Raw genomic sequence first — 20,162 nt, forward strand, 5'->3', positions numbered from 1 at the left:
TGTTGAAATTTGACACACACGTGCTTGCCAGTCCACCAGTGATGCCACAAAAAAGTTACACTGGGTTGTTTTTTTGTAGAGCACATTGAGCTGTGTGAGAAATTTCAAGTCAGTCTCATCAATAGAAGTTAATACCAGTGCTGTCAGATGAAAAAATTTAAGTTAGCGGGAAATACGTTAGCTAAAACTTACCATCGTAGTCGTAATCCCAGTTGGGTTTCTGGATGGAGTCGCTGTCCGACACGGAGTTGGAAGGCGGCGGAGGAGGCAGATTGGGCGCCACGCTGCACACCGCCACCGCCTTGCGGTGTCCGTGCACCAAATCCGGGTTGAAGGTGGTGAACTCCGGGTGCTCGGGTATGGTGGAGCCCTCGAAGGAGTTGCGGTCCAGGTTGTTGCGGGAGTCGCTGGGGATGCTGGGCGTGTAGGAGATGGGTCGCACGGGCACTTGGGGCGGGATGTCCGAGTACACGTTCTTGTTGAACTTGGCGTCGAAGTACGGTCTCTGCAGGAAGGAGTGGGGCACGTTGGAGCTTCCGGGCCGCTTGTCGTCGTCGTCGTCGTCTTCGTCGTCCGCCTTGGACTTGGCGCTGCACGCCCGCTTGCGGATGATGATGAAGAAGAGCACCAGGATGAAGATGCTGGACACGAAGATGACGATGCCCACCACCTCTTCCAGGCCGATGTTCCAGGAAGTGGAGACCAACTCATTGCGGACCTCGGCGCGCAGCTCGCACGCCTGCCCGCCGAAGCCCAGCGAGCAGTTGCACTTGTAGGAGCCGTACGTGTTCTGGCACTGACCTCCGTTGGTGCACGGCTTCGTCACGCACTCGTCCACGTCGCTCAGGCACCTGGGGAACATGGAGGCAGAAATATGAAGTAAGCCGTCACTTCTGTCCCTTAAACAGAAAAAGGTTGACAATCGTGCTGTATCGTGACGTTCACGTCTGAACCGATACGGTACCAATGGATACATACATAGATGACGATACCGGTACTCAATTTTCTGTACTTTTGTGTGATAATGAGCTAATAAAAGCTATTTTGTTTGATTATAAAACCAACACTTTTTATGTAACATTTGACTTTGATAACTGTGCTGTCCAGTTGTTGGATCCTGTTTACTTTCCGTAGTCATCAAGTTGAATGTGCCAGTCTTGTCTTTTGTTGAGTCCTACAAAGTGTTAATACTGTAATGCTGTTTGATTCTAACGTGACTCTTAGTTGTACCAATTTTGGAGGTGTTCAAATAGCCATGTAAAATCGCTAATGCTAATCAGTAGCGTGTATATGGCATAGCCAATGTAAATTAGCATCGAACGGGTTACGGAGCAAAGTTGGTTGCATGAACCAAGGCACTTGCTCACTGGTAACCAAAAAGTGATCACTGATTAGTGGGAGTGACACGCTAACAGCCAATCAGGTAACAGTATAAAAGTTTGGTTGTGCCATCTTGTTGTTTTGCGGTTAATTCTTTGCATGGAGTGAGAAGAGGAGGTCAAAATGAAGAAATTGAGTCACCTGGACACTATGGCAGTTTTTTGGATTATTTAAAACGGACCGCAGTCAGACCAATGTGGTCTGTAAATGATGCAAGGTGCTCGTCCCCACGAAGACCAGTAATAACGCACCATCTTAGCCGCGCTCGCCCTTTAGAGCACAGCTGTAACTTCCTGGCACTAAACCTGCAGAAAATGTTTACATGTTCACACTTTGCACTGTTTTCTTACACTTTATTAAGCATTTATTACATATTTCTTATTTTTGCACCTTCATTTTAAGAGCTTATTGTTAAGTGATTTTAGAATTTTGTTTACATTGATTGTTTCCTATGCTTGTGTTAACATTTCCTTTCCTTGCTGGCTTGATATCTGAAGGGATTATAATGAGAAGAAGGTTACATTTGAAATAAAAATGTTTACATTAAATATATTTTTCTCCTGGTCCTTATTTTCGATGGATCATGAAAAATATTAATAATCATTGATATCGACCGACATAAAACACTGGTATCATGGTACAGTTTTCCCACATATCAGACTTCAGGATTAGATTTAGAGTTTGTAAAATCACCTGCATGGAATACCTTCCTGAAACTGTCATCAAAAACATAAACAAATGATGTACTGGATTGTAGGTTTGAGCAGGTGAGAAATAATTAAAGGTTAAAAAAAAGTATCAACACAACCAATGGAAGTAATAATCAAACTGGTCAGTCAGCATTAATAGGGCTGATGAGCTGATTGTAAACAGTACGACAAGTGTTTTCACTGGCGGTGACAAACTGAAAGTATTTATGAGAGTTGGGGGGAAATTATTTATATCTATTTTTAAATGCATCGCAGTTAGGACATGGACAATTAGAAAATTGATTAGTAAACCTCAATAATGGATTTTTTGTAAATAAAGTAATACAAGTTAAAGTTAAAGTACCACACACACACTAGGTGTGGTGAAATTACCCTCTGCATTTGACCCATCCCCTTATTCCACCCCCTGGGAGGTGAGGGGAGCAGTGAGCAGCAGCGCTGGCCGCGCTCGGGAATCATTTTGGCGATGTAACCCCCAATTCCAACCCTTGATGCTGAGTGCCAAGCAGGGAGGTAATGGGTCCCATTTCTTTAGTCTTTGGTATGACTCGGCCGGGGTTTGAACTCACGACCTACCGATCTCAGGGCGGACACTCTAACCACTAGGCCTCTGAGATGCAGAGAGTTCTAAAATGTGGCTGACTGCAGCGAGCCACCTCACTGAGAGATCTGCACACATTTCCATTAATTTCGTGAATGTGAGAATTAATTTAACTGTTTCTTATTACAAATGTACTGTTTTTGAAAGCTGAAAGGGATAACCGCTTATTTAGTGAAAGGAAAACAAATGTAAAACTGCATCAATCTACATAAATTAAAGATGCATCAACAATCGAATCGTAGCTCCTGAATCGTGATCGTATCGTAAGGAGCCCAAAGAGTCCCACCTCTACACTGCAAAAACTGAAATCTAAGTAAGATTAAATATCTCAAATAAGGGTGATTTTTGCTTATTTTCTGTCTGATAAGAAAATTCTTCTCAATAGGCAGATTTTATGTTCGAGTCTTTTACTTGTTTTAAGGGTTTTGGTCCTAAATGATCAAAGTAAGATATTACAGCTTGTTGCTGAGATTTGATGACCTATATTGAGTAAAACATGCTTGAAACTAGAATATCAACTGTTGCAAAGCTGTGTCATCAACACTCACAAGTATAAAACTATTTTTTGTAATAATTTCTTACTTCAAGCATTAAAAAAATCATGATGCCGAGCGCATATCATTATGTCAAGATAATGGCACTAGCATTTACTTAATTTAAGAATATTTTTCAACATATTGAGCAAAAAGGTCTAATTGTTTTTTTCTACCAAGAAAAGTCCACTTATTATTAGTGAGAATATACTTATTTTAAGGTATTTTTGAGGTTAGCTAATTTTACTTGTTTTGGAAAGTCTTGACAAGCCAAATGTTCTTGTTCTATTGGCAGATAATTTTGCTTAGTTCAAATAAAATACCCCTCATTTTTGTATTATTTTTTTTCTTGTTTTTGAACACTGACTTTTTGCAGTGTAGAACATTTCTTTTCACAATAAGAACTTCAAAGGGACAAACCTGTCTCCTTGGAAACCGGCTTCACATTCGCACACAGGACCATCCAGGCTGTCAATGCACTTGCCGTTGTTTTTGCACGGGTTGTCCGTGCAGTACGGTCCCAGCTGGCACCTGGCGTCCGCACAGAAGACGTGTGACCATTACTTGTCCAGTAACAACTGTCAAAAGCGTGTCACACTCCTTACCTCTGTCCCGAGTACTGTCCTCGGCACTGGCAGTAGAAGTCGTCCCCGCGAGGGACGCAGGTCCCCCCGTAGAGGCAAGGGTTGGAGGCGCAGGGGGTGATGGCCACCTCGCAGTGGGCGCCCATGAAGGAGGCGGGACACTTGCAGAAGTAGCCTATGGAGATAAAAGTGGACTCAGCAAGTTTTTATGATGGCAAATGTGCTGACCTCCTTCGGCGGAGCTCGCTTGGTCAGTTTTTTTCCCCGGGAAAAGCGCTGCTGCTTACGACGCGCTTTTGTGTCATTACGCTGATGTGCTGATACATTACACTTCATGATTCAGGATTACGAGCTGTTAAACGGGAGGGTTTGTAGTACCTCCGTTAGGTCTGGGGGTGCACAAGCCCCCGTTGGTGCAGGGGTTGCTGGAGCAGATCTCGGCGGGGGCGAGCGCGCACCCCGGCGCCACGTCCTCTATGTCCTCCATCACGGCGTGGGCCCGGCGCGCCTTAGTGTTGAGGGGCAGCTCCTGGCCGTTGAAGGCCATGGCCTCCATGCAGCCGCGGAAGCCGTTGGTGACGGGCAGTGTGCGTCCGAGGCGGGCGGCGGCGTGCTGGCGGACGTGGCCGCCGAAGTAGACGCTGTTGTCCAGGTTGAGCGTGCGCAGGGTGCCAGGCGCCGTGCCCGAGGCGGCGTGCACGCGGTCCAGCACCAGCTTGGCGTAGTTCCCGTCCACCTCCAGGGAGATGGAGTGCCACTCGCCGTCGTTCACCTGAGCGCTGTGCACCGACACCAGGCCGTTGCCGCTGCCGCAGTCGAACTTGTACTGCAGGCGACCATTGACGATCTGGTTCAGACACAGACAGGAGGACTGTGAAGGACAACTCCTGTGGCTCGTGTTCATTGAAAACAGAGTCACTCCGGTTTAAAATCTTGTCACAGAACAGAAACAACACTTGATCTTTTAATAGCGGCTGCCAGCAACTGGGCTCTAATTGAGCTTTAGACTTTTTAAGACATTGTTGACCAGAAAATGAAAACATCTTGTCTTGAATAATGCTAGAATGTTCCCGATCTTATTTACCTGACGTACAGGTCTTTTGTGGTAAACCTTGGACATTGTTTCTTCTATTTAAAAAAAAAAGCCCCTATAGCCTATACCATGAATTGATTAATGTGGACCCCGACTTAAACAAGTTGAAAAACTTATTCGGGTGTTACCATTTAGTGGTCAATTGTATGGAATATGTACTGTACTGTGCAATCTACTAATAAAAGTCTCAATCAATCAATCAATCAATCAATGTTCAATTTTGGGCCCAGGATTATTCTCCCTCTACAAGCTACTGTTGGGATCAATTTGAATATGCAGATGTACAAATTATTTACAGAACAGACTCACCTGAAGAAGCACTACTTAAATGCCAACAAGATCATTAAAATGACAAAAAATATAAATATATTTTTTAATTAGCCCGATCTCTTCTATGGCCTGAAGAGTGTGTTCAGCCCATTATTCCAAACTTCTGCAAAATATATATTTTATATATGTACCTGTTATGACCTTTGACATGAGTTAGAGCGCTCATGTTTCACTGCAACATCCCCTCATGGTTTCCTTAAATTCAGCATTTATATATATATATATATATATATATATATATATATATTTATTTATATATATATATATATATATATATATATATATATATATATATATATATATATTTTTTTTTATTTTTTTTTTATTTATTTTTTTTTAAAGGCTAAAGACAGACCTTTTTAATCAGGCTTTTTACTGATCATCTGAAACTCTTATGGTTTTTATTATTTTATTGTGTTGCTTTCTATATTCATTACTAATACTATCACTATTATTCTCTCAATTTTTTATTAACTTATTAATGTAATATTTATATTATTCATATTTTATTTTTACATATATTTTATCACATGTTTTATACTATTTATTAGATGGCATTAATTTGAGTTATTCTCAAGTGTGGACGCCTCAAAGGTGGCTTTTTTTCCCCCTTACTGTCAATAGTGCGTGTGTGTGTATGTTTTCTTCTCTTCAATTTTGTATTTTTTGTACAGGAGTTTGTGTTTGCCACTTGCCTGTGCATGAAAAGTGCTATATAAGTACAGTTTGATTTGATCTGAACAACTAAGCCAGTGCTTCTCGATTATTTTCTATTACGCCCCCCAACAGAAAGAAGAAAACATTTTGCGCCCCCCCAAAACTCTCTGCCGAGACTATAAATAGTATAATTTGTCTATAAAATTGTTATGAGTACACCTCTGTAACATTGTATCCTTAACATTAAATGAAACAAGAAAATAAATAAATATAGATCCACTTACAATAAACAATAACTTTATTAACATCGTTTTTAAGTCTGTAACAGAAAATATTTTAAGTGCATCAATTTGCTTGAAATAAAATAAAAAATTTAAAAAATCTTACTTTAACTATAAACATTTTTAGATCAACTAGAACCATTTGATACTGAAAAATAAATTTCAATAAATAATAGTAAATTCTAATTGATCAGCATCATTAACTCGGGAGCACAATATACAAATAGTTAACCGACAAAACAATTTGTGCTGATTTTTCTTCCATTAAATTGAGGAAATCAGGATTAATGGCTGCAATGAGCACGTTTTGTAGTGCACAGTTTTTCGAAGCGGAGTTTGAAGCGCGGTCACCTGGGTCACACACAGTGTGCCCCCCAGGAGGGCCCGCCTCACTATTGGACTCCCAGAGGAACGTGTGGAAACATGCTCTCTCTTTCCTTCCCAGCCTGAAAATAACTCATGACTGGTTTTATTTTCAGCTCACCGTGTGAACAGACTTTGTGGATTATTATTTCGACATGAAACATTTCCATGTCATCCATCAACGCGAAAGGAGCGTAAACTCACCTCCAGGATGCTGTAGTCGGTGCCCTTGGCGAACATGATGGTGGCGTGACTGGAGAAGGTGCGCAGCCTCAGGGACAGCTTCATCAGCTCCTTGTTGTCGTTCTCCATCAGGTGGTACTTCACGTAGCCGCTGCCGCTGAACGTCAACGAGTGGCCGTCTGACGGGAAAGACAAAGCAAGGAGCGCGATCAGAGGCTGCACGGATCGGTATTCGAACACAATTACCCACAAATACACACATCTAAAAGCCGCACAAAAGTTTGGCGTTCGAACCATCGTGACGGTGTTAGCATTAGGGATGGGTACTTTTTTGGCACTGATCGAATCCCGCCGGTCCTATTAATTCACGTGAAATCTTACGGTACCACGCCCGGTTCCCGACTCAGCCAAACTCGGCACTTGGCAATCACTCCAGCAGCACTGAGAGCGGACTCAGCCAAACTACCTCTGGGCAATGTTGTAGTTTTTTATGCCAACAAAGGAATTTACACAAAAAACGCTACAATGTAAGTGAAATAGGTCTCCACTTTTCCAAAAATGCGATAGCTTGATGCTAATATACATTAGCTTTGCTATTGACTTGCTACTGATTAGCATTAGCGATTTTACACGGCGATTATAACCCCTCCAAATTTGTTTATGAAAACTACTAAGATACACGTTGCAATCAAACAACTGGTGTGTAATAAATACAATACTTTTAGTATCAACACTTTCTAGAGTTCAACACAAACACCATAAACTATACACAACGTGTTTGACTTACAATTGTAATTGTCATACTTGCAAATAATAATACGTTGATAATAAAACAAGATATAACAACTGGAAAACAGTTATCATAATCAGCTTATTTTTAAATGTTGCAATGAAAATATTGGTACTGGTCTCAATTCCCACAGTAAGTGGTACCGTATCAGTTCAAATGTGAACGGTCCCCATCCCTAGTTAGCATGTGTTACGATACCGCTATTGGGCTCGTTTGTTTTGCTTTCCATTCCTAAAAAAGCTGCAGCATCAAAAAGAACGCAAATACAAATAGTCCGTAACATAAAAAACACATAGTTGTCCCTCGACACAGGCTATGGAAATTTGCGGCTTCACTCCATCAAAGATTTTTAGTGATTTTTAAAAGCATATTCTACGTAGTTTTAGCCCAAATTAAGAATTTTCAAGCATACAAATGGCTAAATGATCTAAAAATATCAATACTTAGACTTAGACAAACCTTATTGATCCACAAGGGAAATTGTTCCACACAGTAGCTCAGTTACAAAGACTGGAAAGGGTAAGGATGGAAAGGATAATGCAGGTATAAAGTAGACTAAAAATGTACCATAGTAGCAATATAAAACATAACATGTATGCAATATTTACATATTATATATACAGTATATAGTATATACTGATATTATATATTATATTTTTATATAATATATACAATATATAACAAATCCCAATTGTCTAGAAAGCTCTGATATTGTTCAAAACACTATTTAGAAGGTCATATATGTTTTTTTATGCTCTAGCTATAAAAAATATTCTACTAATATTAATTATTACTACTTTGCGGAAATTAATTGACCAATTCATCAATTAAAAGCGATAAACAAAAGATTACTGTACGCAGAATTTAGAGGGTTTTGTCTTTTTAACAGACAAAATATTTTTGTTTTTTTGGATAAAAACGTGGTAGTATCAACCTACATCAAAGCTATGCTAGTTTTTCGGGGTTTTTTATGTTTTAAGGTTAGGTAACTTAAACGGCTAATGACGTTGATCTATTGTAAAATATGTAAAAAATTAAAATAAATAAAAAATAAATAATCTAAGCTGCGCTAAAAGGCTGCAGTTTAAACCTGGAACTGATTACCGTATTTTTCGGAGTATAAATCGCTCCGGAGTATAAGTCGCACCGGCCGAAAATGCATAATAAAGAAGGAAAAAAACATATATAAGTCGCACTGGAGTATAAGTCTCATTTTTGGGGAAATTTATTTGATAAAACCCAACATCAAGAATAGACATTTGAAAGGCAATTTAAAATAAATAAAGAATAGTGAACAACAGGCTGAATAAGTGTACGTTATATGACGCATAAATAACCAACTGAGAACGTGCCTGGTATGTTAACGTAACATATTATGGTAAGAGTCATTCAAATAACTATAACATATAGAACATGCTATACGTTTACCAAACAATCTGTCACTCCTAATCGCTAAATCCCATGAAATCTTATACGTCTAGTCTCTTACGTGAATGAGCTAAATAATATTATTTGATATTTTGCGGTAATGTGTTAATAATTTCACACATTAGTCGCTCCTGAGTATAAGTCGCACCCCCGGCCAAACTATGAAAAAAACTGCGACTTATAGTCCGAAAAATACGGTAATTCAGTTTCCGTCATTTCCAATGAGAAATCTCAGCAATTTGGACATTATTGTTCAATGGACAGTAAAGTGAAGAAGATCGATAAGGGGAAAAGGACGGAAGGAATGAAGGAAGTGTTCTTACCAGAACATTTGGTCTTTTTGCCTTCAGGACACACACAAGTGTGGACAGTGTCCCTGTGAGGGTCCGCTATACAGTCCATACCCTCTGGACAGGGGTTGTTGTCACACACGTTGTTCAGCACGGGACATCTGCCATCTATTGGTAGTTAGGACAGACATTTTGATACAGCATGAGAGACAAGTTGTCAAAACTGGAGGATGTTATAAGACGTCTGGACATTCTCATTTTTCATTAACTAATAAAAACACAGTTTTTGCGTTAGGTTGTTGACCCGTATGCTAATTTGATAGCTACTTCCTGGTTCCTATACAATGTAGTAAGACATGTTTGATTTATTCAAATAAAAAATGACAAATATGCTTGCTGAGTGTGCTGTTTTTGATTTAATCTGACAGAAGTGACAAAAATAGAGAAACGCTTTGTTTGTCGGCATGTATTCTAGTTAGCTAGCTACTTGCTGGTTCGCAGACAATGTAGTAACACATTTTTCATTTATTCAAACAAAAAGTGACACAAATAAACCTCCAGATTGGACTGTTTGTGATTTACTCCAACGACATTTTAAAAACTGCTTAGTGCTGTTTGTTTGTCGGACTGTATGCTAGTTAGCAGGCCACTTCCTGGTTAATGGAGGATGCCGAAAATCGACGCGAGCGTAACATTTTTAGTTCACCATAACAAAAGTCAAAAAAGTAGACCTCTGTACAGTACTATTTTGGATTTAGTTTGACAAAAATGAAAACAATTGTAAAGCGCTTTGTTTGTTGGCCTGTATGCTAGTTAACTAGCGACTTCCTGGTTCACAGACAATGTAGTGTGTTAAGACATTTTTGATTCATTCAAAAACATTTTTAAAAAAAATATGCCTACTTTTTATGGTTTTACTCGAACAAAAGTGATAAAAATTGCGAAATGCTTTGTTTGTCGACCTGTATGCTAGTTAGCTAGCTATTTCCTGGTTCACAGACAATGTAGTAAGACATTTTTGATCTATTCAAACAAAAAGTGAGGGAAATACACCTCCAGATCGTACTGTTTGCGATTTACTCTGATAAAAGTTAAAAAAATAGTTTATGGGTCTTTATGCTAATAAGCAGGCTACTTCCTGGTTCGTGGAGGATGCAGGAAATTGTCATGACCGTACTATTTTTAGTTAACTATAACAAAACTGAAAAAAAGAGACCTCTTGACAGTACCATTTTTAATTTAGTCGTACCATTTTTAATTTAGTCGAAACAAGTGACAAAAATTACAAAGCACTTTGTTTGTTTGTTTTTCGGCCTGTATTTTAGTTAGCTAGCAAATTCTTGGTTCACGGACAACGTAATAAGACATTTTTGAAATACAAACAAAAATTGCCAAAAATATACCTCTAGATGGTTCGGTTCGGGATTTTCTCTAACAAAAGTTTTAAAAAAAATAGCTATGTGCTGTTTTTCTTTGTGTTTGTTTGTGGGCCTGTATACTAGCTAGCTAGCAACTTCTTGGTTCACAGACAATGTAGTAAGACATTTTTTATCTATTCAAACAAAAAGTGACGGAAATATACCTCCAGATCATACTGTTTGTGATTGACTCAGATAAAAGTAAAATAAATTGTTTATGGGTCTGTATGCTAATTAGCAGGCTACTTCCTGGTTCGTGGAAGATGCAGGAACTTGTCATGACCGTACTATTTTTAGTTAATTATAACAAAACTAAAAAAAAGAGACCTATTGACAGTACCATTTTTAATTTAGTCGAAAAAAGTAACACAAATTACAAAGCACTTTGTTTGTTTGTTTTTCGGCCTGTATGCTAGTTAGCTAGCGAATTCTTGCTTCACAGACAATGTAATAAGACATTTTTGATATACAAACAAAAATTGCCAAAAATATACCTCTAGATGGTTCGGTTCGTGATTTTCTCTAATAAAAGTTTTTTTTTTAAATAGCTAAAGGCTGTTTTTTTTTGTGTTTGTTCGTGGGCCTGTATGCTAGCTAGCTAGCAACTTCCTGGTTCACAGACAATGTAGTAAGACATGTTTGATTTATTCAAACAAAAACTGACGTGAATATACAGTACCTCCAGATTGTACGTTTGTAATTTACTCTAACGAAAGTTTTTAAAAAATTGCTAAGTGCTGTTAGTTTGTCGACTTGTAAGCTAGTTAGGAGGCTACTTCCTGGTTTATGGGGGATGCGGGAAAATGTCATGACCATAACATTTTAAGTTGAAAAAAACTTGAAAAAAATATACTATTGGAGAGTATAATTTTGGATTTAGTGTTATAAAAGTAACACAACCTGCATAGTGCTGTTTGTTTGTCAGACCATATGCTAGTTAGCAAGCTACTTTATTTTTTGTATATATTGTTTTTCAAATCACCTGACATGTATACTGTGTATATGTACATAATGTATACATTTTTGAACATAATTTTTTATATACATATTACAGGATATACCGTATTTTTCGGAGTATAAGTCGCTCTGGAGTATAAGTCGCACCGGCCAAAAATGCATAATAAAGAAGGAAAAAAACATATATAAGTCGCACTGGGGTATAAGTCGCATTTTTGGGGGAAATTTATTTGACAAAACCCAAAACCAAGAATAGACATTTGAAAGGCAATTTTAAATTAATAAAGAATAGTGAACAACAGGCTGAATAAGTGTACGTTATATGAGGCATAAATAACCAACTGAGAACGTGCCTGGTATGTTAACGTAACAAATTACGGTAAGAGTCATTCAAATAACTATAACATATAGAACATGCTATACGTTTACCAAACAATCTGTCACTCCTAATCGCTAAATCCCATGAAATCTCATACGTCTAGTCTCTTACGTGAATGAGCTAAATAATATTATTTGATATTTTACAGTAATGTGTTAATAATTTCACACATAAGTCTCTCCTGAGTATAAGTCTATGAAAAAAACTGCGACTTATAGTCCGAAAAATACGGTATATATTTTATTATTGAATGTATCAAATGTGATGAATATTTAACGTACCACAATGGAAACAAGCCTTTTGGCTTTTTGTGCCATTCATTTGCCTTTTTAAAGCATTACATGGATTCAATTGCTTAAGATGTCAATAAACTTCTCAATCAATCAATCAATCAATCAATCAAAAACTTCCTGGTTCATTGAGGTGAGATATCTGTACTATACCATTTTGCATTCACGCTAACAAAAGCGACCAAAAGTGTTGTAAATGTGACGTGACCAAATTTTTTTTTTTTCATTTTTATCTGGATTTGCACTTAAATGTACAAAATGGTAGATGGTATTTCATATTTCTGTTGTGTGTGTGTGTGTGTGTGTGTGTGTGTGTGTGTGTGTGTGTGTGTGTGTGTGTGTGTGTGTGTGTGTGTGTGTGTGTGTGTGTGTGTGTGTGTGTGTGTGTGTGTGTGTGTGATGTTGCAGCAAATGACCTTCACACTGGCAGGTGGCGTCCCTGTGGTGACGCGGCGTGACGAAGCTGAGGCGAGCTGTGCTGTAAGTGGACATGGACGTCTTTTCCAGGGAGACCACCTCGTCGCAGAAGCGCAGCGGGCAGTCCAGGCCCGCGCACAACTTCTGGATCACTCGCACGATGCGGACCCCCGTCATCTCCTCGATGACGGCCGCCGAGGAGTTCAACTTACGGTAGACCACCTGAGAGAAGATGGACAAAGACGAAAAAACTTTTTAGGGACATTTTTGCTACATGTCTATTTCATCCTGCGTATTATTTCAAATTTATGACATGTTTTCAAATGATTTATATAATACAATTAATTTCAATATAATATTACAAATATTTCAGGAAAAAATATTTACTTTTTGCACAAAAATAAAAGTGTACTTCATTAAAGAAAAAAAATAACGAAATATTCTACCATTTTCAAATGAGAACATTTTGATGTTTACTGTGCAAATTATAAGGTCATTTAGTATAATAAACAAATATTATTATCACTATTGCTATTAGCAATACAAATAATTAAATATAATACATATATGTTACATATATGTTATATTTTATATTGCTACTACTGTACATTTTTAGTCTACTTTATACCTACATTATCCTTTCCATCCTTTGTAACTGAACTACTGTGTGGAACAATTTCCCTTGTGGATCATTAAAGTTTGTCTAAGTCTAAATGTTTTATATAGCTATTTTTGATAATAACAATAATAAAATCAATAATAACACTAATATTTAACAATAATAGCCAAAACAATTAATACTAATATTTTTTTATTTTAAAAAAAATAATGTTGTTTCCAATTTCTAAAAAGCATAACAAATGTGTTATGTATTTGTCATATATGATTTGTCCTTTACAACAAAATACAAATGTATTATTTTTTTAAAAATCCAAGATTTTCCTTTTACTCCCACTTTTAAACTGCAAAAAAAAGGTGTTTTCATTTTTTAAAAATCTTTACAAATGTATTATGTAGAGATGTCCGATAATGTCCGATAAATGCTTTAAAATGTAATATCGGAAATTATCAGTATCGGTTTCAAAAAGTACAATTAATGACTTTTTAAAATGCAGCTGTACAGAGCGGTACATATCCGGTAAAACACGGACGTAGGGCATACTTGCCAACCCTCCCGAATTCCAGTGCCCCTCCCGTAAATCTCCCGGGGCAACCATTCTCCCGAATTTCCACCCGGACAACAATATTGGGGGTGTGCCTCAAAGGCACTGTCTTAAGCGTCCTCTACAACCTGTCATCACGTCTGCTTTTTCCTCCATATAAACAGCGTGCCGGCGCAGTCACATAATATATGCGGCTCTTACACACACATACACTACCGTTCAAAAGTTTGGGGTCACCCAAACAATTTTGTGGAATAGCCTTCATTTCTAAGAACAAGAATAGACTGTCGAGTTTCAGATGAAAGTTCTCTTTTTCTGGCCATTTTGAGCGTTTAATTGACCCCACAAATGTGATGCTCCAGAAACTCAATCTGCTCAAAGGAAGGTCAGTTTTGTAGCTTCTGTAATGAGCTAAACTGTTTTCAGATGTGGGAACATGATTGCACAAGGGTTTTCTAATCATCAATTAGCCTTCTGAGCAAACACATTGTACCATTAGAACACTGGAGTGATAGTTGCTGGAAATGGGCCTCTATACACCTATGTAGATATTGCACCAAAAACCAGACATTTGCAGCTAGAATAGTCATTTACCACATTAGCAATGTATAGAGTGTATTTCTTTAAAGTTAAGACTAGTTTAAAGTTATCTTCATTGAAAAGTACAGTGTTTTTCCTTCAAAAATAAGGACATTTCAATGTGACCCCAAACTTTTGAACGGTAGTGTAAGTGAATGCAAGTCAAGAATGACAAACACATTTCGGGAGAACATCCGCACCGTAACACAACATAAACACAACAGCACCCAATACCCAGAACCCCTTGCAGCACTAGGGGTATAGCTCGGTTGGTAGAGTGGCCGTGCCAGCAACTTGAGGGTTGCAGGTTCGATCCCCGCTTCCGCCATCCTAGTCACTGCTGTTGTGTCCTTGGGCAAGACACTTTACCCACCTGCTCCCAGTGCCACCCACACTGGTTTAAATGTAACTTAGATATTGGGTTTCACTATGTAAAGCGCTTTGAGTCACTAGAGAAAAGCGCTATATAAATATAATTCACTTCACTTCACTTCACTAACTCTTCCGGGACGCTACAATATACACCCCCGCTACCACCAACACCCCCCCCCACCCCACCCCACCCCCCCTGTGTTGATTCCACGACTGTATATGTCGGTATCGGTTGATATCGGAATCGGTAATTAAGAGTTGGACAATATAGGAATATCGGCAAAAAAAAGCCATTATCGGACATATCTAGTATTATGTATTATTTTGTCCTCTACAAAAAACACATGTATTTATTTTTTTAAGCCAAGACTTTCCCTATCGAAAATACAAAAAGTAGTGTTTCCATTTTTCAAAAAGCATAGAATATGTGTATTGTTATATTATTTGTCCTGTGCAAAGACAAAAAAAAACATACACATGTATTTATTTAATTTTTAATCCAAGATTATTCCTTTACTCCCACTTTTGAACTCCAAAAAAAAAAAATAATCCGTCCAAAAACCGGCTCCGTTTATGCCTCATTGCTTAAAACAACACATTAACTTGCTGAGAAATGCAAGGCTGCAGACAACCACAAGGTATCCCAGTGGACAGCTGAAAACCAAATAAATCAGTGAAAGTTGGTGTACTGCTGTTTCATCAACAAACGTCCTCCATGTGTGAAAAGTCGAAGTGTAAAATAAAAACGATGATGTTGAAGACTTAAGGATAATTGCTCTCACCTCCTGAGACTGGTAAGGACTTCCGGATCTTTCCAGAGCCAGCAGGACGTCCAGGTCTCCTTGCTCGGACGGTTGAAGGCTCACGAGCTGGACTTCGTTCCTCCTCACGCCCGCGATGTTCCTCAACGCTCTCTGGAAGTTGCGCCAGTAGTCGCCGATGAACTCCTCCGGGGCGATGCTGGCGAAGCGCACGGCGATGGAGTTGTCCAGCGCCTGGCGGGTTGCCTGGCGGACATGCACGTTGACGTCGGCGGCGACGGTGAAGCGGCCGTCGGTCACCGTCACGTTGAGCGGGTAGTGGCCCACGTCCAGGGCCCGCGCAGCGATGACTTTGCCGTCGGAGGCCGAGACGGAGAAGAGCGCCTCGTCGGAGAAGGACGCGGGAGCCAGGCTGTAGGTCAGAGTGTCGTAGACGTCCTGGTCGGTGGCGTGGATCTTACCCAGGACGCCGCCTGCGTACTCGTCCCTGGCGGTGGAGACGAAGACATCCAGGGGGAGGATGGCGGGAGGGTAGATGCTCTCCTCGATGACGCGGACGCTGATGAAGGCGGAGGAAAAGAGCGGAGGTTTGCCGCTGTCTGCCACCTGTAATAAAACAGGGAGAAACATTCAGTCCGAACTAACACATTTGCCCACAAGAGGGCACTGCTGCTATTCAACTTGCACAGCAGCGGCGTGGAGACGCTAATAAACATGAAGCTCACACAGATGGTCAACAGCTCTGTTGGGAGGAAAAAACGCTGACTCAATCTGTGTCCAACAAGGAGACATCACACCTACTGTACGTCCCATGTCCAAGCTGTCCACTCATTCCCTCCTCACGTGATCACACCCACTCTTTAGATGACCTTTACACTCCCCATTCAACTTGTCCAGTTTTTGATTTGACGACCAGAAAGAAAGAACTCATTGGAAAATGGGACATTTGTCATCATCAGACAATATTTAAACAGTGAACAAGAACAGTTTTAAAAGGTGAATGCTTGGTAATAATGTTGCCAAAACAAAAACAATGGAATATTAAGAGGAAAAATGTCATTGTTTTTGGGAAATAGCAAATAGTCTTCCTTGTTTCCCCATATGGTGATTTTTTTCTGCAAAAAAATTTTTTTTTAAAACTACTCTCACAATAAAATCTTTTGTTTTCTTTTTCAATTGCAGAATTACTTAATCATATCCAAAAATATGACGAGAGCACGGTTAGTTTTTCTAAAATCATTATTTCTGCCGGATTGTTTTTGATACAATTTTATTCCTTTACTATTACACATTTACTTAATATTTTTTATTAAAATTATAACAATATTCTTTCATAGTTATGACTTTTTTCTATAAACAATACACATTTGTTGATACGTTTTACTTCTATAAAACTATTTATTTCCACAAATAAACTACTCTCATAAAATAAAACCCTTTTTGGTTTTTTTAAACATAAAATTATCAATTATATCCAAAAATGTGACAAGAACGCTATATTACTTTTTCTAAAAAAAAATATTGCCTTATTTTTTCCAAATCATATTTTTGAGTACAACTTTATTGATATACTATTGAATTTTTCGTTTCATATTTTTATTTACGCAAGTCTTTTTGTTACTCAAAAAATCATGTGAAACTATGATATTTATTTTTTTTACTTTAATCTGATAAGATTATGACTTTTTGCCAAAAACAACGTAATTTATTTAGTATTTTTTTAAATTTATTTCATAGACAGCGTGCACTTTACATTATTCCTATAAAAGTACAGTCTGCGGGCTCCTGATTTAGCATTCAGCTAATTACAATCTGTAGTTCCAACAAATGCAACAAATGCAAATTATTACAAATTATAATTAACAATAATACTCAAAAATGATATTTTCTGTCCCCCACCCCAAATTGTATGATCACCATGAGCATATTCATCCTTGGCACATCTGAAAAAGCTAAAGTGAGCGACGTATAAAAGTGAAGCGAGGATATATTGAGGCTGACAGAAGAAGACAAACAGATGAGACACTTCAGAACACTAAGAAGGTGGACTCACCTGTGCTCTCAGCAGGTAGTGTTCTTTCACTTTCCTATTCAGCGCCCCCGCAGACAACAGAGCCCCCTGCTGGTTGATGCGGAAAGCCTCGCCCGTGTTGCCGTCGGCGATGGAGAAGGTGAACGGCGGCCCGTTGTGGGACGCGTCGCGGTCGGAGATTAGGAGCTGCAGGACGCTGGTGTCTTTGGCTTGGTTCTCCTAAGTGAAAAGTAAATGGTAACGATTAACAGTGATGATGCGTTTGAGAAAGCTGGGACTTTCGACACACTGTCACTACTTGTGAAATTCCAATAAAACATTCCTAAATTTGTAATTACAAGTTTGGGACAAATCCAAGTAAAACCAACTTAAATGTCTGACAAAACAATGACCACGCCCACAGAGAGAAAGGTGTGATGATAACCACAGAAGCAGAAATGTAACTTTTAATGTAACTAATTTTACATAGGGAGGAAAAAAACAGACATCCTGCCCCTGGTCATCAGCGGTGACTGCGTGGAGAGGGTCTCCAACTTCCGCTTCCTGGGAGTCCACCTGGACGACGACCTAACCTGGAGCACCAACACCACGGCTACCATCAAGAAGGCACACCAGAGACTGCACTTCCTGAGAATACTTAGGAACAACCACCTCTCTCAGGAACTGCCGGTGCTCTATTGAGAGCATCCTGACCTACTGCATCCGCGTGTGGTTCAGCAGCTGCACGGCCGCAGAGAGAAAGGCGCTCCAGAGGGTTGTAAAGACCGCCCAGAAGATCATTGGATGCCCCCTCCCCTCCCTGGCTGACCTGTACAGCTCCCGCTGTCTCAGGAAAGCACAGAGCATCCTGAAAGACCCATTCCACCCCGGGCACTGCCACCTAGAACTGCTACCCTCGGGCAGACACTATAGGGTGCTAAAAGCGGGCACAAATAGACTAAAAACAGTTTTTACCCAAGAGCCATAGTGCCATAAACAGGCACTGAGTGAGCACAATGTGTCCGTCATGTCCTTTTATTTTTTCGGACTATAATGTGCAATATTTTTTTATATGTGTATATGTATATATATATATATATATATATATATATATATATATATATATATATATATATATATATATATATATATATATATATAAATATATATGGATATGTGCATGTGTGTGGATATATACATACAGTATATATAGATACATATCTTCTTTTTTATCTTGTTTTATCTTTTTTTACTATTTATATTACTAAATTATTGTGTATGCACCTTAGGGGATCTGCTCCAATTTCGTTGTTCTTTGAACCTGTAATAATGACAATAAAACTCTATTCTATTCTATTCTATAGTCATGATGCATTACACACTATTGTTTTATTTCAAGCACTACCTATAAAACGCCACTTTAAGACGACACAACTTCAAAGGTTGAGTAGTTACCCGATTTTATGTTTTATATTATTTGTTTTAGGCAACTTAGTGCTAGAATATATTAATACATATACATGAAAATGATGGGGGAAAAATCATCATACAAGAGAAAAAAAAAACTATAGATGTCCAATTATATCGGCCTGCCGATATTATCGGCCGATAAATGCTTTAAAATGTAATATCGGAAATTATCGGTATCGGTTTCAAAAAGTAAAATTAATGACTTTTTAAAATGGACGGAGGCCATACTTGCCAACCCTCCCGATTTTCCTGGGAGACTCCCGAATTTAGGTGCCCCTCCCGAAAATCTCCCGGGGCAACCATTCTCCCGATTTCCACCCGGACCACTATATTGGGGGCGTGCCTTAAAGGCACTGCCTTTAGCGTCCCCTACAACCTGTCGTCACGTCCGCTTTTCCTCCATACAAACAGTGTGACGGCCCAGTCACATAATATATGCAGCTTTTACACACACATAAGTGAATGCAAGGCATACTTGGTCAACAGCCATACAGGTCACACTGAGGGTGACCGTATAAACAACTTTAACACTGTTACAAATATGCGCCGCACTCTGAACCCACACCAAACAAGAATGACCAACACATTTCAGGAGAACATCTACACCGTAACACAACATAAACACAACAGAACGAATACCCAGAACCCCTTGCAGCACTAACTCTTCCGGGACGCTACAATGTACACCTCCGCTACCACCAACCCCCCGCCCATCTCCCGAATTCGGAGGTCTCAAGGTTGGCAAGTATGCTCTAGTATACTCTGGGCTGAAGCTGTGTGCCTTCATTGTTTTTGTAGCTGTTGTTTTGAGGCATGTTTTAAAAAAAAAAAAAGCACTTTGTGAAAGTCAAAGTATAGTATTTCCCATAGTTGAAGTGGGTATCAGGATTATCTCAGGGAGAGCATGTCCCAAATTCCAAGCTGCTGTTTTGAGGCATGTTAAAAAAATAATGCACTTTGTGACTTCAATAATAAATATGGCAGTGCCATGTTGGCATTTTTTTCCATAACTTGAGTTGAAGTTGTTCTCTTATTTTGGAAAACCTTGTTTTTGATTGACTGATTGATTGAAACGTGTATTAGTAGATTGCACAGTACAGTACATATTCCGTACAATTGACC

The 20,162-nt window shown here is 39.0% G+C and overlaps 1 protein-coding gene across 12 annotated transcripts in view; it reads right to left on the minus strand.

The window, feature by feature from the left end:
- Nucleotides 1-20,162, minus strand: part of fat1a (FAT atypical cadherin 1a) — a 172,947-nt gene that overhangs the window by 17,353 nt on the left and 135,432 nt on the right. For all 12 annotated transcript variants that reach the window (XR_009821845.1, XR_009821846.1, XR_009821848.1 and 9 more), the window contains 9 exons: nt 17,613-17,810; nt 15,581-16,165; nt 12,684-12,906; nt 9,257-9,391; nt 6,737-6,894; nt 4,187-4,655; nt 3,830-3,983; nt 3,645-3,755; nt 193-851 (listed from right to left, as the gene is read on the minus strand). Coding sequence is in view for 8 of the 12 variants with exons in the window: in XM_062026646.1 (XP_061882630.1) it covers nt 193-851; nt 3,645-3,755; nt 3,830-3,983; nt 4,187-4,655; nt 6,737-6,894; nt 9,257-9,391; nt 12,684-12,906; nt 15,581-16,165; nt 17,613-17,810 (2,692 nt within the window). In the remaining 4 variants the exon portion in view is untranslated. The remainder of the gene's footprint in view (nt 1-192; nt 852-3,644; nt 3,756-3,829; nt 3,984-4,186; nt 4,656-6,736; nt 6,895-9,256; nt 9,392-12,683; nt 12,907-15,580; nt 16,166-17,612; nt 17,811-20,162) is intronic.

Source organism: Entelurus aequoreus, linkage group LG18 (assembly GCF_033978785.1).
Source record: "Entelurus aequoreus isolate RoL-2023_Sb linkage group LG18, RoL_Eaeq_v1.1, whole genome shotgun sequence".
In the NCBI taxonomy this organism is placed as follows: Eukaryota; Metazoa; Chordata; class Actinopteri; order Syngnathiformes; family Syngnathidae; genus Entelurus; species Entelurus aequoreus.